Source organism: Felis catus, chromosome D4, assembly GCF_018350175.1.
Source record: "Felis catus isolate Fca126 chromosome D4, F.catus_Fca126_mat1.0, whole genome shotgun sequence".
NCBI classification, from domain to species: domain Eukaryota; kingdom Metazoa; phylum Chordata; class Mammalia; order Carnivora; family Felidae; genus Felis; species Felis catus.
This window is the reverse complement of record NC_058380.1, coordinates 31,770,947-31,798,208: the sequence shown is the minus strand read 5'-3', so window position 1 is coordinate 31,798,208 and position 27,262 is coordinate 31,770,947. Positions and strand designations below refer to the sequence as shown.

The following is a 27,262-nucleotide window of genomic DNA, read 5'->3' as shown; positions in this document are numbered from 1 at the left end:
AACCGACTGAGCCATGCCTTTTAAAAATTTTTTTAAATTAAATTTATTTGTTTGTTTGTTTGTTTGTTTGTTTATTTATTTATTTATTTATTTATTTATTTAGAGAGGGAGCTGGGGAGGGGCAGAGAGAGTGAGAGAGGGAATCCCAAACAGGCTCCCTGCTGTCATTGTGGAGCCCTATGTAGGGCTCAAACTCACACACCGTGAGATCATGACTTGAGCTGAAACCAAGAGTCGGAGGCTTAACTGATGGAGCCACCTAGGCACATAACAACAACAACGACAACAACAGAACATTTGTTTTACATCATTTTCAGTACACTTGTCTTCCTGAGGCTTTGCCCTGGGCTCCTTTATTAGTTATGAGGCATTGTAGCCTTTTATAGTCAGTTTTGGGCATACTCTAATCCGGTGTTTTCTCTTTCACTATTTTTAAAAGGGAGCTCCATGGTGACATGTTTGGAAAATGTGGAAATGCTCCTCTTCTAGATTCACATTGTGCATTAGTACAGGTCCACAATGCATTTTACAAAACTCTTGTATCAGATATGTTTTGGAATTCAGAAATCATCAGATTATAGAAGGATATTATGATATATATGTTTATTAAATAACATCCCCAGTTGAGTTTGGTGTAGCCCCTGTAATTACACACATAGTTTTTACAGAAAGATATGTGAATGGGTTAAATGAGATGAAAACTATAAAGAACCTTAGAACAGTTCATGTCATGTTTATTTTTAAAAGGTTAGTTTTGAGAACTTTTTGAACTTCAGAATTGTGGAAAAGTGATTTGGGGCCTTTATTTTAAGGACTCTGGGAAGTCTTGAAGAAAACAAACTGTTTAGTTTTGTTTAACCTAGTATTTTTAAGTTTACTTGAACACAGAGATTTTTTTTTTCACGTAATAGCATTCTGTAGAATATGCTTTGGGATAAAGTGTGTCATCCATGAGCGTTCACTTAGGATAGAGTAAATTCTACATGTGGTTAATGTGGTCCATTTTATGTTGATTATACAGGCTTTAATTTTTGGTGGACTCTGTAAATTTAGCAGGTGGGAGATAATTTTTAGTAGAAGGTGCAAAGACAAATTGGTTGAGAATGATTTGATAATTTTAGGGAACTCTGGGGCAGTTTTGCAACTTTTAAGCATTTTTATCTATTTTTTAGAATTGGAGTTTGCTTTCTGCTTTTTAATTGAATTCATTTTTAGTTATTTAAGCCTTTCCTTACTCTTAGAAATATTATAGAATAGAAAAACGTTGGAATATCCCCAGTTGTGCATGCTTATAGCATCAGATACTTCTCCTTTATAATACTTATAACATTTATTTATAATGGTTGCATTTATTTCTTTGTAAATTATTTTGATGTCTTCCCTGTATTTTATAACATTCTTGGGGACAGAAGGTTAGCACAGTGACAAACACACTGTGTAGGAATCTGTCGAATAAATAAATGAACACACATAATATAGTTTACTCAGCTATAAGTAAGATTAGCTCCTTAAAATGTATCTTTTATATCCTTTTCAAGGCCTATATATTTTTGAATTAGCATTGTACTATCCATACCATTTTACAATCTGTTTTTTCCTTGTGTAACAGTGCACCCGTGAACTTCTGTGGGATCAATAGATCTTTGCACCATCATTTTGTTATGTGATTTTGTAGTTATTTTTCCAACCTCCTTATTAGACATTTTGGTTGTTTTCAATAGTATTCTGTTATAGATTTTGTGGAGTGGAGTTGGCTGAAATAAAATAGGTTTTAAAAACTAGAGGACTTTTTATAAAACCTGAAAAAAATGGGCAAAAATTATTAAAGATACATTAATTGTTACAAAAAGCTTATGATGTTTTAAGTTACTCATTTTTGCCAATTTGGTTTGGAGGGTTTTTCCCTCTTCTCACATGTTCATTATTTTCAACGAAATCATTTTGTGTTAGCTCCTCTGAACTGATTAAAATAAATAAGACAAGTGGTGGTGTTATTCTTTTATAAGTGAATAAACTAAGGCTCAAAGTGGTAAACAATTCATTTTAATAATTTTTAAGTATATAATAGAGTAAAAGGTCAAGTCGAGAGTAAATCAGTCAGTGTTTGCTATAGTTGTCTTGGAAGGTTTTGCAGAGGATATAAGACTTTGAAGAATAGTGGGGATTGGATAGATGAACAGTGGTTAGTAATGTGAATAAAAGCATGAGGGTATAATTAAGCTGGTGTCACTGAAAACACAGAGAAAAACATAAGGAAAAAGGTGAAAACTTGAGGTTTTAGAAGCTATTTGAATGATGAGACTGTGCCAGTTATGGGCGATCTCTTTCTGGACAGGTGGTGCTGTTTTAAATAATTGCATCAAGTGCCTAGTGCAAGGAAATGACCTTACAATAAGAGATAATGTGTAAAAAGCAATAAGCTCCTTTATAGGGAATAACTAAAAAAGCAGTGTAATCTACAATATTTGGTTACATCCAGACCCATTATTGTGAAAAAGTTTTACAGTTTTTTGTTGTTGTTGTTGAAAACCCAAAGATCCTAACTATGTGTGTCTGTATGGGGAAAATTTTAGAGGACCAACTCAAGATGCCAAGATATAAGAGAGTGAAAGGATCGATAGAGTATTTTGTCCTTTTATTTTAATGCTGTATACTCATAAGTGCTAACTGTATGCCAGGCACTGTTCTAAGCCTTTATATATATTTTCTCATTTGATTTTCATAAAAACTCCATTAAATGGTATTATTATTCCTCATTATATAGATTTTATAGATTTAAAAAACTGAGGCACAGAGATGTTTATTAACTTGTCCAAGGTTACATAGCTAATAAGTGGCAGGATTAGGAGAAAGGATCTTGCAGAATAGTTAGGACCATTAAAGAGTTATAAAAGAAACTGGCAGGGTTTTCATGAAGGGGTTGAAGGTAAGTTTAAGAAGAGGAAATTTCTAAATCCAGATAGAGAATGACTGACTATATGACTTTTCTTTCACATTGACAGAAGAAAATAATGTTTTGAGAGAGATGTTACAATAAGTAGCAGAATTTGACAGCTGATTCAGTATTTTAAGCTAAAGGAGAAAAAAATCATTGTTTAGCAGTTATTGAATTATATGATAGTGGTAAAAAGTTACCAGTATGATGAGAAATTTGCTAATAGGCAAGAAGAATGGAAAGAAAATCAGCTGTTTTGTTAAGGTTAAATTGCTTACTTAAGAGATACAACACTCCAGAAACTTGTATAGACTAAATATTTGCTTAGGACATAAACATTTAGTACATAAAAAGTCAAACTTAGACTCTGGTTCTGTGACTTCACATTCCAGCCACTTCCCAGATTTCTATTTAATAATATAAATGCCCTTGGCCTTTTTTTTTTTTTTAACAGTGATTAATGTCTTTTTTTTTTTTTAACAGTGATTAATGTCTTAGTATCCATTCATTTGTTACGATTCCTAAAATGTAAGCACTGAGAAACTAGCGAATGTGTTAGGATAGTTTTTTTTTAATGTTTATTTTTGAGAGAAAGAGTGCAGGTGGGCAAACACGAGCTGGGGAGGGGCAGAGAGAGAGGGAGACACAGAATCCAAAGCAGGCTCCAGGTTCTGAGCTGTCAGCACAGAGCCTGATGCGGGCTCAAACCCAGGAACTGTGAGATCATGACCTGAACCGAAATCAGACGCCCAACCAACTGAGCCACCCAGGTGCTCTAGGATAATTTTTAACATAAGAAGGCCAAATCTAGGAGGGCTTTGAAATAGAAGTCTCTGAATAGTTCAAGGGGCCAAAGAATGAAGACAGTCAGGTAAGGCAGATAAAGGAGAAGGGAAAGATGGAGAATAAGAGACAGGAAAGAGGAGTTGGATTGGGGATAATAATCACCTGCATTTTGCTAGTTAAGAGGTATATCTCCATGTTCTGGAAGACTAGAGTTTTGTGCCTAAGTTATAAAATATATTTTTAGTTACATTGTTTTCTCTCAAGTTGGGCTTCCTTTACTGCAGCTGTTCTCAGCATAGTTTTAAAAAGCTTCCTTAGGCCACACTTGAATACTAATTACTAGGCCATGTTAAGTTTTCCTTCTCTATTTTCCAGGTACAAGTTGACACTCATTTTTTGCTCATGTGTGTATTTTAGGCCCAATAATTGTGTCAAAATTCTGTATATGCTTTAAAGTGATTCTGACTTTAGCACAGCCCCAGATCTGAAAATTGTATTCTGTTTTATGGGACGAGATGATTTAGGGCTGGGGTGGGGGGGGGTGGGGGTGGGTAAAGACCTGGTGTATCATCAAGTGAGTGGTGGAAGAATGGAAGCCCACTAGGGGGCAGTATGTACCTTGCCCTATATGTATCTTGCCCTGGAACAAAAGCAGATTACCAAATAAAGCCTGTGTGGTTTTGTAGTATCCATGCTACATTTTAAAAGTGGTATAATAAAAAGGAAGAGCCAGTTTTTACTGAAGAATGAAGGAAAATTTGTATTCAAATTTTTATGAGGATATAGTCTGAAGATACTAATAGTGAATATGTGAATCTTATAATCCTAATCAAAAAAGGAATGCTCTGAAATCAGTCAGAAGCAAATTACATTCCTGCAGAAAATTTGAAAGAATGCAATATTTTATCATAAAAAGCACGCAACTTTGAAGTGAGGCAGAAATAGTGCAAATATATGTCCAGTGCACATTAGCTATAAGTCCTCCATCAGTTTATTTGCCTGTTGATAGCCAGTTTTTTTATCTGTGAAAAATGAGGTAAGACATACCTTGATGTAATCATTACAAAGATTAATTGGAATAGTGAATGCATAGTACTTAACATGGTGCCTGGCATGTGGTAGGAATCAGTAAATGGTAACTGATTTTCAAGAGGTAGAATTATATAATGGAAAGAACTTGGACTTTGGAGTTAGAATCCCTGGCTGTGGTGCTTGCTTACAATGTAACACTTGAATAAGTTAAGTAACCTTTGATTTTCAGTTATCCTACATTAAAATGAGGTGTTGCCTACCTTGAGGGGTTGTTTTGAGTATTAATTGAGATAATTTATATAAATTATCTTGCTAAGTTTCTGACATAATAGGTTCTCAATAAAAATTAGTGTTCTTACTACCACTCCTAGGTCATGTTGTGAAACTCTTTGGTAAATTGCGTAAATTATCTAGTTATTGCCAGTGCTTTCTTTATTTAAAAATGGACTCAGAGAGACCTTAAGAATTATAAACAGTTACCTGCCTCCCTTTTCCTATCTCCAGACTGGTGAAATTTCTGATTAAAATTAGGATTTTTCTATTTAAGGATCATTTCTCATAACTTCTTGTATGAAAAATGCTGTAAATAAAAAACGAATAATGTGACTTCTGTCATCAATAATTCAGTCTAGTAAGGATGAGAAACCTATAAATGGATCATTACAATACTGTATGATGTGTTACATAAATATTGTAGGAAGTAGAGTGGTAGCACATAGGATATATGAGCAAGAACTAAGATGAAAGAATAAGTTAATAAAAGAATTTGAAGAAGGTAAAATGATAATATTTGTTTAGACACTTATCATAATGGCTTAGCTAAGGGAGATAATAACAACTAACATTGATCACTTAACCATGTGCCTAACAGTAGTCTGAGTTTTTTTTACGTTTTAATTCCCAATAAGAAAGTAGGTAATATCATTATCTCTGTTTTATAGATAAACTGCACGAGGAAATAAAGCAATTTGTAGCTAGTAGGTGGTTAGAACTGGTATTCAAACCCAGGTAGTTTAGTTCCAAAACTCAAGCTTAAAACCACAACAGAATACTACTTCCATTTATTTAATCTACATTTAGGTATCCTAATCATATAGTGAAAGGAAATACCCAGTAACCACTTCAGCTGCTTAATCCATTAAAATAAGCATGGCTACTAGAGTGAACTTGAGCATTTAGTACCCAAATTTAGTGCTTATGTGGCAACAATATAAACTTTATTGGAAGTATCAAGGGTGACCTCTGTTGTGCTTACAAATGAATGCAAAATCAAACGGTATTTATTTACTCATTTATTTTCACATGGTTTTTAAAAAGCTAATTAGAACAGTGCTGGGGCTGGGGTGGGGGTGGGGGGATAAGGAAGGATTTCATTTCCTTCAAATTGTTTTTATAGCTTTCCCAAAATTCGTGAGGCCATTAAATCTTTTCCTATGAACTTTAAAAAATGTAGTTTATAGAAGAAAGGCATTCTTGTGTCCAGACTCATGAGTCCCTTTGAGAGGTACCTATTGCATCCAATTAGAAATCAGTTATTCTAGCTGTGTTATAGAGATACCAAGAGTTGAATCACTTCTTCCTGAATACTGGTTAAGCAGACCACGCATTTGCCTATTTTTGTGGAAGTTTAGTTCCCGTATAGATTCTGTGTAAGCACGGAAACAAGTAACAGTGATAAGAAAAGAAATAAATGTTAGGTTATTTTAATTAAAAACAAATGTCAAGTGACAGCAGGCTGATACTTATTAGAACAGGACAGTGAAATCCATGTGAACTTCAGCAACAAAATTTGTAGTAGTTCAAGCATAGTATACGTGCATTTTACTGAGTCAAAAGTTAGAAATGATCAAATGATAGTTCTGTGATATGGTTGTAAAGGAATACAGAAGAAAATACAATTATATTTAAATTAGAATTGTGCCTACAAGTTGAATAAAATGTTGCAATCAAATGAACTCTTTGCATGGAAGCAGATCATATCTATATAGGAAAATGTTCAGAAAGGGATTATGTAAAAAAAATAGTAACTTTTAAGCTGATTTTAACCTACAAATGATTGTGAACTAAAATTAACTTTTAAGTGTTTCTGATTAATTTTTATTCCCTTATATAGATTATCAGCTCCTGGAGGACAGGATTTCCATTTTATAATTCTTTGTTATTCCCATAAATTGTAAAGTGCCCTGTATCTCATGTTTGTTGAATAATTAACAACCAGTTTATTAACTGATTTTGCTAAATGCAAATGTAGACAAAACACTTTAACATGTTCCTTTCTGAAAACAGAGGCTATATGCATGTATCTCTGTTATGTTAAATACAGAGTAGATACATTTCAATCTGTGCTAATGAGTTGGATTTCTTTAAGAATGTGGATTTATTTTTCGTAGTGATTTCTGATTGCATAAATGACTAGATGCACTTTTTAAAGGGAGATTTTTACCTTGTTTTTAAAGTGATTATTGAATCTGCCAAAGGCAGCCTCTTAGGTGATAAAGAGATAAAGAGATAGAAAGACCTTGTTTCCTAAGCTGCTGAGAGGATTTTCACATTAGATTGGTTTAAGACCATAGTCTTCAGAGTATAGTTTTATGCAAGTTCCTGACTATGGAAGTCATTGTTAAAAGGTAAGATTTTTTTGTCTTATAAAATTTCATTTTAAGTTGTGAATTAGATTTTTAACTGAGCAGTAGTAATATGCCTTTTTTTTTTTTTTGCCAAATCTTATTACAGTAAGTTCTGATACTGTGAAATTCATCAGAGATTTTGATAGTTTAGTTCATGTGTAAAGAAAACAGCATTTGTTAATATACTTGTTACAGGTAGTTATAGTTTAATGTTTGCTTTTACTACGGCTTGTTTTGATTCATCACTTTTATTTGACTCACTAGAAGCCATCTGTTAGTTATATTTTAACTTTCAAGGTTCTATGTAATTTGGTTCTTGTTAATGAAGTGCTATAAACAGTATTATGAAGCTTTTCTCTTTTAATCTTGAAAGGAAAAAAATCCATATCTAAAAAAGCAATCACAAAGAAGAGGAAAACTGTTACAAAGTCACCCACTGTACCAGAATTTCAGGTAAATGTTTCAATTTTGTCTCAACATTTTTAGTTTAACTTTTTTAGTGTTTATATTGTTCCTCAAGAGATTGGCTGAATTCCACTGTAACACCCATACTTTAAATGAAGTGTTTCCAACTATGACTTTTTTCCCTTTAAGTGCAAGGCACGGATGGCTAAGATTTAATCTAGTATTTCAAATTTTTTTACCTCTATTTTTGTCTCTTTGATAGTCAAAAATCTCTGGTTTTTCTTATGTTATTCTACTTTGTAGAAGTAGTTTAATAGAATATATACTATATATTATAAATATAATATAAATGTTTAATATATGATAGCAAATGTGTACATGAGAGTCTTCCAAGAACAAATCATAATTTGTAAACAATTTGTAAATAGGTAATTTATTTTCACTTATTTGGGCACTGTGGAAATAGTAGACTTATTAACTTAAAAACAAATCTTTTAACTCTTAACTATATATGAACTTCAGAGAGAATATTAAGTAACATTTAATTGAATGGTCTTTACACATTTCTGCAAAAAGAAATAACTATATTTACTGCCAGATTATTATGTGAAGAATTTTTCATTTGTAGCTGGTACTAGAATCAGCAGAGAATTTCACCCTAAATAATACTTTTATTTTCAATCTAATAAAAGATGTTTTTTCATTCAAATGACTCTTCTTTTAAACTATCTTTGTATTACCATGTCCAGTCCAGTTCTAACAATACTTAATTGCCAAAAAATAAAAATGGTGTTAAAATAAATTTCTGTCAGTCTCAAGTCAAGAAGAAAACAAAGAACAATAACTATGAAAATATTGGTAATATGTAATGTGAGTTTAATAGTTACATATATCCAAAAATGTAAACACATTTATTTTCCAGTAAAAATCTTATTTTTAGAAGTGTTTTTATGGAAGTTACTAATTGGTAAAAATACAATTTTAAATGAACAGTGAAAGAAAATAGGCATTTTCTTTTAGTATTTTAGGATAGAATATATTTTTTTAAATGTTTATTTAGTTTTTTTGAGAGAGAGATGGAGAGAGAATTCCAAGCAGGCTTCACACAATTAGAGCAGAGCCGGATGCAGGGCTCGAACCCATGAAACTGTGAGATCATGACCTGAGCAGAAATCAAGAGTTGGACATTTTAACTAACTGAACCACCTAGGCACCCCTAGGATAGATATTTTTAATGACTTTCTTAGAATGAATTTCAAATATTTCTACATAATCTTTTTGTATAAAGTAACCTTGGTTACAGAATATTAAGTGAAAAATGTATATTTACTGTTTTACTTGGAGGCTTGTCTAACCATTGCTTATACCTGGTATTCAGTACTATAATATTGTCATTCTTCCATTGATATCATACCAGCCTTTGCTATTTTTCCCACTGATTTTTTTCCCCTCAATCCCTTAAAATATTCATCCTGGGAATATAAGTCTCAGAACAGATCTGACCTGCTGTTGATGTTTGTTTCCATTCCTATCTTAGTGGATGGACTTTTATATGTAATAAGTGACATAGATAAAATAGTGTTTTTAAAATTGCAAATGGTATTCATTAGTGAGGCATGAAATTAATCTAGCAGATTATATGACCACCATTCCTTTTATAAGCCAACAGTTAAAATAGAAAAGAAATTATGAATGTGTCAAATACAGTAAGGGTAATATCATTTCATGAAACTTTGGTTTTGGTCTTGTGTTTATTGTACTTGCTTGCACTGTAAAATATATTTTTGACCATGGGTAGAGCAAAAAATCTTGAAAAGCACAATACTAAGTGATGCTTTGTCAGTTACTGACCATTTGCTTACCACTCTCAGAAACTTAAGGTCAGAGTACATGTTTTGCCAAATTGAGCTGTTTAAAATAAATATTATATTAATTATGTTATGTTTTATTATGTTATATATAAATCCCCTTCCTGGTTCTTAAGGTGTCCTAGTGTGGAGGGGGGGGCGCTAGGATGGGCAATAGGCTTATGAAAGCAGTGGTTCTTATGTCTAGTTTATAATATGAATACCATGGTATTATCCCATGAAATTGATAGCTGTCTCCCAGGAAAAAGGTCATTTGCTTCAAATAAGCAAAGAACAGGAGATAAGACAGTATTAGTCACTAGTAAACTTTGTTGTTACAGACAAAACCTATAGTTTTGCCTTTCAAAATAACTTTATGTAGAATTTTTTTCTTTGAAGTTCCCCACATGTAAGAAACTGATTATTATGTAATGAAGTGAATTTATTTCTTTCCCAAAAGTTCTAGCAATATGTCATTTAGCACCTCAGATTCTGTAAATTATTCATTTTATCCAAGTTCTTTAAATATCCCATTTCTAGTATTAAACATAAAAATACTTTCTAAAATGGTTTCGCTGGGAGATTTTCTTCACCACATTTATTCTAAAATATTTTATTACTGAAAGTAATGAAGCTGTTAGTAGATAGAGATTGGATCCCTTTTGCAAAACCTGACTTAATTTGTATAAGGATTAGTCCATCTTTAAATAGACAATAAAACATGCTAAGAGAAAAATGTGTCCAGGGATTAAATTGTAAAGTTTATTTCTTGATAAGTCCTAATGAACTAAAAAAGTAAATCCTGTTTTGACCTCAGCTACTTTTTTTTTTTTAAGTTTATTTATTTATTTCGAGAGACAGAGACAGCATGAGTGGGGGAAGGGCAGAGAGAGAGGGAGACAGAGAATCCCAAGTAGGGTCTGCATCATTAGCGCAGAGCTGGCTGTGGGGCTTGAACTTACGAAACAGTGAGATCGTGACCTGAGCTGAAACCAAGAGTCAGATGCTTAACCGACTGGAGCCACCCAGGCACCCCAACCTCAACTACTTTTTAATTCGACGGTGTTTTTGTTGACTTTTTTAAATCTGGAAATTAACATTGCCTGTTTGCTTCATGTTTACTTATATTTACACCTAGTATCTATATCTCAGTTTAAACTTTTCTTAAGAAAAGAATTATCCTACCTTTATTTAAGGTATACACTATAGATATTCAAATAGTGGATTGGATTGATTTTTGTGTGTGTATTATAAAGAGACTAACCACATCTGTGCCACTTGTTCCTAAGGGTTATGTCAGTGGTTCTCATACTTTAGATAGTATAAAAATAATGTGATACCTTTATTAAAAATGAAAATTCCTGGGTTTTATGCACCAAGATTTCATCCTTGATTCAGTGGATCTAGGTGGGTACCAGTAATGTGCATAGTAGTTAAGCATGGATTCTGGAACCAGGCTATATAGATTCTAATGCCAGCTTTACCACTAACTCTGTAACCTTAACCTCTTTGTGCTTTTCAATTCCTCATCTGTATAATGGGGTAACAATAGTACCTACTTATAGGGTTCTTGTGAGAATTAAATAAGAGAGTTAACTGTTTTATGTATTCTTTCTTATTTATTTTTTCAAATAAGCATGCCAGATTATTTAGACATAAGTACAGTGTTATGAGTAGGAAAATAAATTAAGAATTGGCTTAAAAGCATCTATTACTGACTTTTATCACATAAAGACTTTGCAATAAATCTCAGATTTGGTCATATTTTATAAATCATGAAATGTTATGATTAAGCCTACAAGAATTTGAAAAGTGAAAAACCAAGTAATATTTGCATCATTAGATTTAATCAGGGGAAAATTTTATGCTTACCCACTATAGGGTTATGGTGATTATATAGTTGGCTTATTGGGAAATTTTGGGGTTTTTTAATTTAGCAATAGGTGCAAAAAAATTAGGAAATATTTTTATTTTTAGTATTTAGCATGTTGGTGATTTAAACTTTTAAATCATATTGAACAATTGCTTATGACTTTATTAAATTGACTAAAATTTTATTTTGTCAGTTTTGTAATATAAGACTGTTAAACTGAAAAGTAAATATCAATTTTCTTATTTTATTTAATATTTGCCAAATATTTAATATTTGCCAAAGCCTTTTAATTTGTTTATTTGAGAGAGAAATCTAGTATGTGAATTCTCTTTTTGAACACAGTTATAACAGAGTCATAGGAAGTATTTTTAAAACAGTGTGTCAAGTCTCAGTAAAATTTTAAAATAATGTAAGAGCTTTAGTTGCCATGTCTTTGCTTTTCATTGGTAACCAAAATCTTTCATGTAATTTATACTTGATCCTGTTCTATATGTGTGGTTTATTCTAAAGGCTGGTTTATAGAGGAAATCCAGAATCCAGCTGCTGACTAGGACTTACATAGTGGTAGTATTTTTAAACATAAGCATAAACTCAGATCCTTAACATACCTGTGGAAAAGTTTAAAACTTTTTAAAATATAAAAAACTATAATTTTCACAGGTTTGTTAACCATACTATATTTAACCAATGGAGAAACTAAAGGATATGAAATAAAGTAACAAATTGAGACCCTCAGTATAACAAATTGAGACCAAAATTAGAGTTCACCTGCTTCACTGTGTTAAGGATTATTTTGATTATATTATTTTATTTTGATTATATTATTTTAAATTGCTACCTCTTAAATATTTTTAACTTAAGCTTTTTCACTTTTAAAAGTATGGGTTTTACTTTCCTCTTAAAATTCTTTCAATTTTTAAATATTGTGCATTGAGAGAAACATATCTCATTAATACAAATACTTTGTTAATCAGACTTATTTTTCACATCACATATGATATCCTATTTGCAGGTTTTGAAGCAGTCATTCTTGATAGTATGGTGATCATAAGAAATGAGAAGAAATTTTCTGTCCTCATATTTTAAGATGCTAACATAATTTTAGTTTATTTATTTTTAAAAGTTTATTTATTTTTGAGAGAGAGAGAGAGGCAGAGAAGGGGGGACAGAGAATCCGAAGCAGGCTCTGTGCTGATGCTTAACCAACTAAGCCACCCAGTCACCACATTATAATTTTAGTTTAAATACAATATGAAATTTGAATTTATACCATGAATTTAGTGTTTTGCTTACAATTTTTAGAATGAAGTGTATGTTTGTTTTATTAGAATGGTAGTGAATGAGAGATCCAGTTTGGGCCTACCCATTTTGACTCCTGCATTGTTTTCCCTTTGCTGTTTAATGTGATTTATTATATTGCTTTAGTTTTGTATGCTGCCTTATACTCTTTTTGGAACAAATAAAGAAAATACCTCTCATACCTATTGAGTTTATACCCAAAGGCATAATTTCTAGCTTGAAGTAATGATAAAGTAAGGAATGATTTATTATGTTGTTTTTCTGATATGTGATCATATCAGAATTCTTTTGATCTCTACTGGACCTCCCCTCCCCCGCTGTATATACACATTCCTACTTTCTGAGTTGAAGAGGAGACCGTTTAATATTTAACATTTAATAGAAATCAAAGCTTAGGGATAAATTAAACCTAAAACTATAATACATATTCAATTGTTATTAGATTTTTTATTTTGTTTTGTTTGGAAAGATCCCTTAAATAATATAATATAGTAGGAAGTAGATGAGTCCTACGTTCTATGGTCTCTTCTACCAGTGTGTCATCTTAGGTTACCTCTGTTAGTTTTAATTAGTTTGTATGTGAACTGGAGATACACCTTTTTAGTCTAAAAATTACATGTTTTTAGTCCTTTCTGTTCTAAGATTTATGATTTTGTGGCTCTCATGGATTGGCCTTAAGTGAAAAGTTACCTTGAGGGAGAGTGTGACAGCTTTCAAGAGGTTTTCCTTGGGGGATCAAACTCTTTCGTAACTTCTGCAGTATGACTGAAAATCTTGTCTCGTGAGTATTGGCAGTGTGACCCAACTGTAATCTGAGCTGCTATGGAGCTTTTGTTTTTCATCCCTGGAAGCCCTGAGCCTCAGATAACATTTTTCTAATTCAAGGTAATGGAGGCTTTGATAAGATGTTTTGCTTTGTTCAAAAAATGCATCTGTTCTCCTTAATAGGTGAACTTTATTTATTGATTCTGTTTTAAAAACACCATTTGAAGTTGAGTTTAAAGACCACACATATGCCATATTATATAAAAAGAGAAGGAATAGAGGGTATATAAGGCAGAGTTGGCATTAATCAGAGTATTTTTTCTTTCAGTATTAGTAACAAAATTATGTATGTTCCTATACATGAATTTTCTCAGAGCTTAACTTGACTATATATTTTGAGTATCTGCATTAAGTATATATCTATTTGTAGAGAGTTAGTATAGAAAGAGACTGTAAATTGTTATGTAGCTATTAATTCATTTTAAGATAACTTCAAAGTAAATATTGCTAAAATTATTTTCACCCTCAAATTCAACAAATTTATGTTGAAGAGTCCTGTCATTTAAGGAACATTTATCTTACCATTGTGCATTTAATTCAGTATTTCATCCGCTATTTGGAAATTAGTCTTTTTGATCTTCATATTCAAGGACACTCCTATGTGGGCTTACTGGCCAGAGGGGGATAAACTGTTCCTTGCACCAGCTTCTGTTGAGGATGCAAGTAGTAGTAGGAAGGATGGGGGAAGTAGTCAACAGTTCATATTATTTATTTGAGGGAATGCTGTTGCTGGTGCTCCGATTACCAGAGGTATTAATCAGTTCCCCAAACCCCCAATTATAATAGGCATGACCATAAAAAAGATTATTACATTTACACGGGCTGTGACAATTACGTTATAAATTTGATCATCTCCTAGTAAGGTGCCAGGTTGTCCAAGTTCGGCTCTAATTAGAAGGCTAAGGGCAGTCCCTACTACGCTGAATAAAAGGTAAAGAGTGCTTAAGCACCGAATAAAAGGTAAAGAGTGCCAATATCTTTGTGATTAGTGGAAAACAATCAGGGGTTTATGAACATAGGTAAAATGCCTGAGGAAAGCATTAGACTTTAAATCTAAGAACAGAGGTTTAAGTCCTCTTTTTGCCAGGCTCTGTGGTGAAATAGCATGTTGAATTGCAAATTCAAAGAAGCAGTTTCAAAAAAAAAAAAGAGAGAGAGGTTAGAGTGGCCGAGAGCCAAAGCATAAGAGACTCTTAAAAACTGAGAACAAACTGAGGGCTGATGGGGGGTGGGAGGGAGGGGAGGGTGGGTGATGGGTATTGAAGAGGGCATCTTTTGGGATGAGCACTGGGTGTTGTATGGAAACCAATCTGACAATAAATTTCATATATTAAAAAAATAAATAAATAAATAAAAACAAAAAAAAACACTCAGGATATTGCCTGACATATACTACATGCTCAATAAATGCTCGCTATTATTAAAAAAAAAAAAAAAAAAAAAAAAAAAAAAAAAGCAATTTCAAATCTACCAGAGCTTCTCCTGCCTTTCTTTCCCTAGATAGCAGGAGAAGATTGAAGCCAGTTGATTAGTTAGCTGTTGACTAAAATTTCATGGGATGGAAGCCCACCAATCTGTCAAGGGCTTAGCTAATTAAGTGTTTGATTTGCAGTAAATTAATGTAAGATACATTCTTGCGGTCCTTAAGGTTAAATATGCAGCAGTTAAATTGATGTAATTTACTTATGGCTTTGAACACCCTTGGTCTATTTTAACCTAAACTCCTAGTCCAGAATTGATATTATTGGTATAAGTGGGAGTAGCATAGTCAAGATTACAATAAGTGGGCGCAGGAAGTTTATCTTTTTGTGCTTTCAAATTGTCATTTTATTTTTATGTTATTTGTTGAGGGAAACAGTACTGTGACATATGTTAGTCGTATATAACAATATAGGTTGAGGAGTGCTGTGATGGCTAATAGTGTAGATATAATAATTTCATGTTTTTAATTTCTAGAATGGTTTTTCACTTTGGGATAAACCCTAGGAGTGGTAGAAGGCCTCCTAGTCATTAATACTATGTTAATACTACACTAGGATGAGTGAGGTGATTAGGGGTGCTTTGTTTCATGTATGGGATAGTGATAATGTTGTTATGCCTGAGCTATGTATAAATAGTATGAAGGTAGTGAGTGTTATTATGATATAAATTACTAGGTTTAAAATCATTGTGGGCCTGTATAGTATAATGACTGTTATTCATCCTATATGGGCAATTGAGGAATATACTAGGATTTTTCGTAGTTATGTTTGAATAAGTCCTTTTCGGCCTCCAATTAGGACGGATGTGATGGCTATTGTTAGAAGTAGATTGGGATTGATGGCAAGTGAGATTTGATACAGGATGGATAGTGGTGCAATTTTTTGTCATGTTAGCAGAATTAGGCCTGAAGATAGATTCCCTGTGCAACTTTAGGTACTCAAAAGTGAAATGGTGTTAACCCCCGTTTTATTGTTAAGGCAACAGTTATTATAGTCAATGCTATAGGATTGAGGGTTTTTTATGTTATTGCCTGGAGTATAGTAGGTTGATGATAATTCCTATTGTTAAAGGTATGGATGTGGTTGCTTGTGTTAAAAAGTATTTTGTAGATGCTTCTTTGGCTTGTGAGTTGAATTTTTTTAAATTTATTTTAATGTTTATTTTTGAGAGAGAGAGAGACAGAGCATGAGCAGGGGAGGAGCAGCAAGAGAGGGAGATATAGAACTGGAAGCGGGCTCCAGGCTCCATGCTGCCAGCACAGAGCCTGATGCGGGGCTTGAACCCACGAACTGAGATCATGACCTGAACTGAAGTCAGACACTTAACCGACTGAGTCACGCAGGTGCCTCTGAATTTTTTTTATAAGGATAGGGATGATAGCTAGCATAGTTATTTTGAAGCCGATTCAGATTATTAATCACTGAGAGTTTATTATTAAAATTATAGTTCCTGAGATGACTGTTGTAATAATAAGAATAGGGGGTTTTATTAGTACAGGAAGGGTATAAGTCAACATTTTTGGGGTATGGGCCTGATACCCCAGGCTGTAAGATATAGCTGACCTTAGTATAGAATATGGTATAATGTAGCATGAAGAGTTTTGAATTCTTAAGACTAGGTTCGATTCCTATAATTCTAGAAATAAGGGGATTCAAACCTCTATTACTTACTCTATCAAAGTAACTCTTTTACCAGACATATTTCTTATGTTTGGGGTGGAATGCTTGCTATAATAATAGGTAGTGATGCATGTCATATACATAGGGTCATTGTGAGGGGTAGGAAGTTCTTTTCCTAATAAATGTATTAGTTGGTCATATTGGAATCATGGATAGGATGCTCGAATTCATAAAAAGGTAATTGTCAGGAATAGGTTTAAACAGTAAAGTTGACTCTGTATAATTCTGGTAAATATGGGCTGTGGAATGCTCCGAAAAATAAGATTGAGGATGTTCATTATGATGATGTTGGTGTATTCTGCTAGGAAAAATAGGGTGAAGGGACCTGTTACATACACAATGTTAAACCCACATACAAGTTCTGATTCTCCTTCTGTTAAGTCACAGGGAACCCGATTAGTTTCTGCTAGGGTTGAGATGACTCAGATCATGGCTAAAGGTCATAAAGGGAGTGATGATTAGCATTGATAGTGTAAAGGATCCATTTATTAGCAGTCTGATAGTAGGATTATTGCTAATGTAACTTGGTATGAAATTGTTTGAGCTATGGCCCACAGGGCTCTCATTAAGGCGTAATCATAGGATTGAGTAAATGGCGAGACTTGACATAGCTAGTATAAATAATACTCCTAAGTTTATGTTGATGAGTGGATATGGTATTGGCAGGGGGATTCAGATGGTTAGGGCGAGTGAGAGGGCTAAAATGGGTGCTATAATAAATGTAGATATGGAAGATGTGAGGGGTTGCAGGGGCTCTTATTAAAAAGTTTCACCGCATCTGCAGTAGGTTGCAGTAGCCTGTATGTTCCTAAGATGTTTGGTCCTTTGTGAAGTTGTATATATCCTAATACTTTACATTCTACTCGTGTTAGGAAAGCTACTGCAAGGAGGATTGGGACGTTCAGTGAAAAGATGTTAATTACAAACATGTTAGGGAGAGGAGTTGAACCTCTGATTATAAAGGTTTAAGTTTTATGCTGTTACCAGCTCTGCCACCCTAACAAACCCGGATTCTTGGGCAGTGGAAGTTAACAAAGTCTGGATTGAGATTATATCATCTAATGAGTTTAAGGCACTTTATGTGAAGTAGGCCTCATTTCTCTTGTCCTTTCGTACTGGGAGAAATTGTTTAATAGATAGAAACCAACCCGCATTGCTCCAATTTGAACTCAGGTCACGTAGGACTTTAATTGTTGAACAAACGAACCTTTGATAGCTGCTGCACCATCGGAATGTCCTGATCTAACATCGAGGTTGTAAACTCTATTGTCAATATGAACTCTAAAATAGTATTGTGCTGTTATTCCTAGGGTAACTTGTTCCACTGATCAAGTTTTGGGATCAATAAGTGATGTAATACTTTTGACTAGTTGGTCTAGATTTCAGAGCCTCAGAGGTTGTTTATTCTTCGAGGTCACCCCAACTTAAATTGTCAGTCCATGTATTGTCCCTGTTGGTTGAATTGAGTTGATTTCTTTGGACTGGTTAATTAAAGCTCCCTAGGGTTTTTCATCTTATTATATTCCCGCCTCTTCACGGGAAGGTCAGTTTCATGGATTGGAAGTAAGAGACAGCAAAACCCTCATGTGACCATTCATACAAGTCCCTATTTAGAGAACAAATGATTATGCTACCTTTGCACGATCAGGATACCACAGCCATTTAGATCAGGATACTGCGGCCGTTTAACAAACGTCACTGGGCAGGCTGTACCTCTAATACTAGAAATGCTAGAGGTGCTGTTTTTGGTATACAGGCGGGGTTTGTGTTTGAGTTCCTTTTACTTCTTTTAATGTTTCCTTAGTTGTGTGCCTGTGTTGGGTCAACAATTAGTTTGATAATTAGTTTATAGCTGGATTATTTTATCTTATTGTTAACTGTGTTATCTGCTCTAAATTTATGCAAGGACAAGTATTAACATTGTTGCTTTTATTGTTAAATAGATTAACCCAGTGTTAAATTAGGAGTTGGTTGCATATTTTGGTATTAAGATGATTTTAACGCTTTCTTAATTGATGGCTGCCTTTAGGCCAATTATGGTTGTGTTTATGCTTATTCTCTAAACAATGTTGTATTTTTTCTAAAAAGCTGTAACTTTTTAGATATATTTAAAACTTATATTAGAATTTTTAGGTTTTTAGGGAAGTTTAAAGTTGAACTAAGATTCTCTTCTGGGTACCAGCTATCACCAGGCTCCTTAGACTTTTCACCTCTACCTACAAATCTTCTCACTTATTTTGCAACATAGATGAGTTTATTCTACACAGGTTGTTCATAGGTAGCTTGTCTGGTTTGGGGAGGACTAGCTTAACTTCTCTTTGTTAGGTTATTTTAGTTAATTAAGCAAAATGTACAAAGGGGTAATGTTTGCTGTTTAGAATTTTTAATTTTTCTTTCATTGTTCCCTTACAGTACTTTCTTTATAGCGCCAATTTAAATTTCTCTATCCTATACTTGTAAGAATTTATTAAATGTTTTGGTTGTTTCATGTTAGTCGAGTTTTTGGTTGTTTTGGCTAGCTTTGGTTCAAGATGATCATTTGATGTGAAATCTTCTGGGTGTAAGCCAGATGCTTTAAGCTACATCTTGGTTTATCCATGCATACTTTCCAGTATGCTTACCTTGGTATGACTTATCTCCTCTTGTGTTTTTGTTATTTGAATAAGTTGTCTTTAGGTTTATGTCACTTGAGAGTGACGGGTAGTGTGTGCTTTCTTCGTGGCCCAATTCAGTTAAGCTCTCTATTCTTACTTTACTACTAAATCCTCCTTTAGTTCTCAGTTTCATAAGAATTTTCATAGGGAATTGTGTTTTTACGTAGAAAATGTAGCCCATTTCTTCCTGCCTCATGAGTTACATCTTGACCTAACTTTTTGATATATGATAGTTGTTATTGCTTTTCTTTCTTTGTAGGGTTTGCTGAAGATGGCAATATATAGACTGAATTGGCAAGGGGTACTGAGGTATATTGGGGTTTATCAATTACAGAACAGGCTCCTCTAGAGGGATATAAAGCACCCATAGTGGGGTATCTAATCCCAGTTTGGGCCTTACCTATAGTGTAACAGGAGGAATTAAAATCATTTTTGTGACTTATTTTTATATTAATTGTAGCTTTTTACAGCCTAGTTAAGATTTAACTTTAGTGCAGGGTTCTCTTTAACACACTTTACACCCTAAGTCTATTAATTTGGGTTAATCATATGACCACCATGGCTGGCGCAAAATTTACCAACCCTGTTTAATATAGCTTAGTCTAACTTTCGTTCATGGCTTAATTTTTATCACTGCTGTATCCTTTGGGGTTGTGGTTAAAGAAGGCATCATGAGCCACATTTTAGTGTGTTTGATACCTGCTCCTTTTGATCACTGGTGATTTAGAGGGCATTTTCACCGGGGTGCGAAGACTTGCATGTGTAATCTTTTTAACAACCAGTGGAAAGGCTAGGACCAAACCTTTGTGTTTATGGAGTCTGATGACTCATCTAGGCATTTTCAGTGTCTTGCTTTACTCAATAAGCTATATTAACAGGTTTATGTTGATTTGGATTTGAGTTTATCAGTTGATTTTTATGGTACTTGTTTAGTGAAAATTAACTGTTCAAGAAGAAAGAGAGCTCAGGACTATGTATCCTAGTGTATTATATGGGAATTTGATGTTTGAGCCTTATATTTGGATGTGCATTTAGTCTTGTTTTGGGGGTTTGGCAAGAAGATAATAAATATGTTTATCTATTATAGGGTTACAGGGGACTTGGGGGTAAGGGGAGTTTGGTTAAGCTAGTTGTTCATTATGAATTCTGTAGTACCAGAATGTTTCAGAAGCCATGAAGATTTGGAATTCTTAATCATTTAGAACCTTACTGCTCAAAAGTATGATCTGTATGTAGCCTATACCTGGAAACTTGTTAGAAATGCAGAATCTCAGGTCCCAGCTCAGACCCATTAAATCAAAAACTTCATTTTAACAGATTCCCAGGTGATTCTTATGCACATTAAAGTCTGAGAAGCATTGACTTTTGTATACAACTTACTAAGCTAGTAAGCCACTTCGAAGGACTATTTTAATATATTCATAATATTCATAGTTTGACTTCAAAACTGTGTTCCTTTAAATGGAATATTAAGTATTTGTTGATTCCTATGAACTGAAAGATTTTAAGTTTCTTAGAGTGTGTCTGGTTGTCGGGGTGCATGTTTTCATTGTTACTGTAAGTTTCTACAAACTATACATGCAAAATGTACCCTTATTCCTTGTATAATGAGACACCTAAGATGCAGGTGAAAATTCCTCTGTGCTTTGCCATGTGTGCAAATGAGAAATCTGTGCTGTGATATTAACTACCACACGAAGTTCAGTGAAAAGGCATGTAACCCATCTGTAAGCTCTGGGGCAAATTTGACATGTTAGTCAGAATAGTAGATTTTACAATGGGAAGTTTAGTTACCACTGAGTGAGTAGTTACTAAAAACCTGGTGTAGGACCAACAATGAAGCTTTATAAATGGAATAGAAGTTGAAGACATTATCAAATTTTAGAGGCACTCACATAGTTGTCCAGTCCACTGCCTATTAGCATTTCTTCCAGGACTCTAGATTTGGCAAATGGGAATGTGTAGTTTATAATAAAATATTAGCAGCACTGTCCTACTACATCATTGTGTTTTATACCCTTGAAATTATTTGAGTTACTTAAACGTATATTTTCATCGTCAGTTCTGTGTGTTTGAAAGTATGTAGGCATTTCTAATAATAATTGTTAATACTAATTATAATTTATAATATGTGTGATTTTTTTCTTAGTCTGTTAGATTTAACTATATTGCCATTTAGGTAGATCAAGGGCATATCAGTGATTTCATTTGGCTTAACCTAATAATGAAGTTTAAAGGGGTCCTACTTTCCCATTTTTGTCACACAGTTATCACTAGGAATAATCTTGTTGTAACCCACTTTTCTTTTGTTGTTGTTTTTTGGGGTTTTTTTTACAAAAAATATGCCTTTTAGGAAAACAGTATCCTTACACAGAAATTAATGAATATAACAAATTTGGGCTGATACAAACTTATGGTGAATTAATAGCTTTATAAGTGTAGTATTTTTTATAAATTATCATGCAGTATAAACATTACAAGACTTTCATTAACCTAAAACTTTTCCTCTTTATGAAGTTGCAGTTGTTTTAGAAACATTTCTTTTTTATAATAGATTTTTTAAAATATGGGCTTAAATTATTTTAGGGAAAAGTTAAATATATTGGGAAAAACTCAGTATAATTTTACAAGAACTAAAATGTAGTTATTAATATTTTTGCTGACACTTCACTGTTTTTTACTTATTTTTTAATGTTTATTTATTTTTGAGAGAGAGAGAGGCGCAAAATGCAGGCAGGGGAGGAGCAGAGAGAGGGAGACACAGAATCCAAGCAGGCTCCAGGCTCTGAGCTGTCAGAACAGAGCCTAATGCGGGGCTTGAATTCATGACCTAAGCTGAAGTCGGACACTTAACCTACCGAGCCGCCCAGGTGTCCCAGACACTTCACTGTTTAAAGCTTTCAGTAGTTAAGCCAAACTAGTTTGATTATTCATAACTAAAAACCAATTATTTTGGCCATTTGTCAATATTACCAAGGTGAAGTAAAATTATATTTCCATATAATTATGAAAAGAAATAGATGCTATCTATGGAGATGATTTTATTAAAGACTACAAGATCATATTAAGAATGTGTACTTAATGTCATTTATTTCTTTGAATATATGTATTACATATAGTGGAAATCCTTCTTTCTTGGCAGTCCCAACCATAATACAATTAGTTTGATAATATAGTTAGCAAACTAAAGCAAAGGTATAATGACATTTCTCCAGGGACACATTTATTCATCAACTAGGATACTGCCTGATAAAGCATTTCTTAAAGGTGATTCAGTAATCTGTGAATTATAGGGTGGGTTTCCAGATCTTTGTCATTCTGGGCTGAAAGCTGATAACGTTAAGAAAGTACCTGGATTATAAAGCAAGCTGAGAACAGAGGGGTGTGGTATGAAACCACCAGGGTTGAAATTTCAGTTATTTTTATGCTATGCCTGAAGTTCATACGTTATAACAAGTGATATATTTTAAAATATAAACTGTGGGATTTTTTTTGCTTTTTACTATTACAAATACAAATAATTGTGAATTTAGTGTATGTTAAATCAACTTCTGTTACCACATTTTGGGTGTTTTATATTATGTGTTATCAAGCTGTGTTTTTGTGTTTTATTTTAGCTTATTTGCACTAATCTTGATGAACTCAGGGAATTAATCACAAAAATCGAGAATGAACTCAAAGATCTGGAAAACAGTAGAAAAAAATCGGTAGGTGTTGATCCAAAAGTTCTATCTATTATTTTTAGCATTAAAATTTATTCCTGCTTTTTTCTAAAGCTTTCTTTTTTAATCTTGTTTTTCTGGGTTACATAAAAATTTGCAATGAAAAATAGAAACATTGTTCCTTTTATTTCTTCTGTGTGGTCTGGTTTTCATTTTTCATAGAGAAAAATGGTACCAGGGCAAGTAAATTAAATTTTGTTTGCCTGGTTTATATCAGGTATAGTTTTAGAATATTTCCCAATATACTGGTTGGTTGTTTGCTGACTGGTAGTTTTTAGGGTAACGCTTGCCTTGCAGATATTCTTAATTAATAATTATATGCTTTTAATGGAAGTTTATTGCTTATTAACATAAAAATTTTAATTAACTGTGACATAAATAATATATAAGTTGTTTAATCCTGCCCCAGATGTTTTTGAAACATACTTACCAGTATGTCTTTTAAAACACCTTTATCAGTTTAAGTCTTTTTTAAACTTTATATATTCTAAATTCACAATTTTACCTTCATTTTTTTATAGTTCTTGAGAGAATATAAAGAATATTCACTCAACACTTGGTAAAATACTCATTTATGTTATTTATTAAATCAGTGATACTTGCTTAACTGGCATTAATAGTTCAGTGATATTACATATTTGAAACACAGTTATACACCAGTAAATGTGAAGGCTTTAAGCATTGGAGAAAATCAATCATTATTTTAAAAATACCTTTTTTTTTATGGCTTAGGAATGCCATGAAGCCACTTTTAGGTGTTTGCTCAGAACCTGTTAATCTAGAATTATGTATAAAATAAGGATAGTGATACATACAGCAAAGCTTCATATCAGCAGTCTTGTAGTAGTCATTTTATATGCTGTTTAGGAGAAACATATTGGTAGCACTATGAAGGGAGGAGACTTAAATGCCATTAAAGGACAACCTTCTGAGGTTATTTAACAGAGGCATAAAACAGCCATAAGCATTCAGAAGTTTCAAGTGATACCTCTGAGAATATCAATATAATCTAAGAGATAGGATAATGTTCATAGTGATAGCTATTAATTAACAAAAAAACATTATGTTCAGTATACAATCTGAGAATGTGGAAAACTGTTATTTTTAGAAATATTTCTATTAAAAATGGTTTAGACCCTTATTAGATTCTTATGTGTTCGTGTGTGTGTGTATGTGTGTGTATACACTTGTGTGTGTATACATATGTGTGTGTGTGTGTGTTTACACATACACACTTTGGTATATGGGTAGTTGATGTGAAACACCAGGTGTTTTTTCAAACAACATTTGTATTAAAATATTTTCTCAGCAAAGTTATTTTTAATATATCTGATGTTATATGATCATAAAGGACTAATTCTGTTCTTTAATAGGAAGAATAGTCTTTTAATCAGGGTGTTATCTATAGTTTTTGTAGAAGCTGTTTATTTTTAGTGAGTTGTCTGTTCTTCATGAGTCTAAATAGAATTCTGTTAAGTAAATTTGCTAATTGTTTTTTATGCTATGGTTAAACATAATGTATGCCTCTTAACTTGTTCCCATATTATAAATTAGGGTGTTGTTTTCAATAAATAGTTTTATGCATAACTGATTTATGTACTTACTTACAGCGTACATTGTAAGAGAAAAAGACTTCTGCAAGTATCCTAGAGTTTTCTGTAAAGCCATCCACCTCACTTCCATTAGTGGTAGGAGGTATATGCATATTGCCTTCCTTTACAGGAACAAGTAGAAGGGTAAAAGAAAGTATAGATTACAAATATTTGACATTATAGTCTGTGGAGGCATGTTTATCAGATAGTTTTAGGTTACATACAGGGTTTAATTTTTAAATTTTGTGACTCTAAATTTTTAACTTGTTTATGACTCGTAATATTTGCATATTAGTTTTAAAATATGTTTTCTGCTCTTCAAGAAATAGAAATTCTTGGGACTGTACTTAGTAGGGATAATCTTACTGAGATTACTAACATAAGAGCTATTTCCCTTTAAACTGCCTAAAATGTTGTTTTCATGTGAAATGGCCACACAGCATAAAGGTAACAATAGACCATAAAAGTTTACATATTATTATCTGTCATTCCTTATTTTTCTATACAAGCTATTATTGAGTATGGTAGATGTTAGTTATAGGAACTAACCTTATTGAATGTTTATGTTAATATTAAATATCAATTTATTTGGCATCATTTTGGAATAAGATGTTTCACTGAACTGAATTTTCTAGGTAACTGAAACCTAAACTTTAGGACTAAATTCCTTCCTTCCTTTCTTTTTAATTTCTTATTTTAATCATTTACTGAGAAACTTCCCTGCCTCCTTGTACTATATTCAACAAAATTTTAACACTTTTTGATGATTCAAGGATCATTATGAATATCCATAATTATACTGATACCCTAAAAGTGTATTGATATCAATAACTCTAAACATTTACCAAAAGACCTTTATGTTATATATTTTGAAGGTGTGTGTTTGTATTTTTGCTTTTGTTATCTTTTCTTGGTCAACCTGTTGTTTCTTGTGTTTGTCCATGTACTTGCCTTAGCTAATATACTGTGAATTACAAAGGAAGTAACAATATTTATAAGAATTGGACTTGTAGTAAGGACCTGAGAGACTTTCTTAATAATGAGAAATGCATGAACTTGGTGATGGTGGTAGCCATTTTCACTGATTCCTTGCCTGTGGACTTCCTTCACTATTGCCTGACAAATAGAGTATTAATTTTGATCTTCATAAGATATCACTGTCAAAACTAAAATAGTATTTAGAATCAAAACAATTCTGTTACTCATCAGCTTTTATATCTATAATGCTCCAGTAACAAAGAGGATTTATTCCATATAGACATTTATTTGTCATAAGCCATTTTTAAAAACATATTTATGTGATAGAGGATTTAATATGGATTCATACAAACACCTCACTTCTTTGGAGGATTTCTTCTCTGCAGAGCCTCTTCAGATAGTTTATAATCTTTTAAAAATCTGGATCGTTTACTCATTCTTGTAAGACAGCTAATTCCATTTATAGTTAATAATGTAAGGAGAAAAATGCTTTCATTTTCTTGAGTTTGTCTGAGCACACTTGATACCATTACTTCAGTTTTGGAAGCAACTTTCAACATCCTTTAGATCCTGCAGTGTTATACCTAATTATTTACCTGAGATTTGTTTAAAGTGAGACATCTGGTTGAGATAAATAGAAGTATATAGTTTGACATTTTTTAAATTTTGTTTTTCTCATTATTGTTTAGATCACAGGATTCTTCAGGGAGCTAAAGGAGAAAATCATAACATTTTATTTTTATTTTGTGTTTTTAGTCAAGAGATAAAATTCACATTGTCTATTTGGAAATTATATTTTTATCTTATTTAATTTTTAAATATTTATTTATTTTGAGAGAGAGGAAGAAGGGGAGGGGCAGAGAGAGCAAGGGAGAGAGAGAATTCCAAGCAGGCTCCATGCTGTCAGTGCAGAGCCTGACGCACACAAGGCTCAAACCCACAAACCCTGAGATCATGACCTGAACCAAAATCAAGAGTTGGATGCTCAACCAACTGAGCCACCCAGGTGCCCCAGAAAATATCTTTTTAGATTGACGAAGTGTATTAGTTTTCCAGAAAGATAGAGCTCAGATTATTGATAAATTTGCCTGATCCTGTTGTATTTGAAATATATTAGTATTGCTTTCAGTCAAAATTTTGAACAGTCAAAATTGGAAAATTTTGCCAGGCTGATATCAGAAGTGGTTATATTTTGCGTTTTTCATGTGACCTTTTTCTCTTTTTCATATCTCCCTAATTTCCTTATGTTTTAGATCATAATTTAGATTTTCAAAGAGGTTTCAACCTAGTTTTCTTCAATAAGAAAAGATCCCTATAGAAACTGGGTGTAAGGAAAAGTGTGAACAATTTGGCAAAAAAAAAAAAAAAAATTTTTTTATAAGAAAAGAAACCTTGTCTGGATTATATAGTGATGAATGATAGCCTTATCAATATAGAGAAACTAAAATTTAAAATACAAGACTTTTTCTTTTTTTTTTTTTTTTTTCTTTTCTATCTTTTAGTAGTTAAGTAACTCAACACTTAGG

The 27,262-nt window shown here is 32.8% G+C and overlaps 1 protein-coding gene across 3 annotated transcripts in view; it reads left to right on the top strand.

Moving 5' to 3' along the window:
• The window catches only part of KIAA2026 (uncharacterized protein KIAA2026 homolog), a 131,458-nt gene that overhangs the window by 65,273 nt on the left and 38,923 nt on the right, over positions 1 to 27,262 (top strand). For 2 of the 3 annotated variants that reach the window (XM_045043709.1, XM_045043711.1), the window contains 2 exons: positions 7,754 to 7,833; positions 23,062 to 23,151. In XM_045043709.1, coding sequence (XP_044899644.1) covers positions 7,754 to 7,833; positions 23,062 to 23,151 — 170 coding nt within the window. The remainder of the gene's footprint in view (positions 1 to 7,753; positions 7,834 to 23,061; positions 23,152 to 27,262) is intronic. The other variant, XM_045043710.1, reaches the window with a different exon arrangement.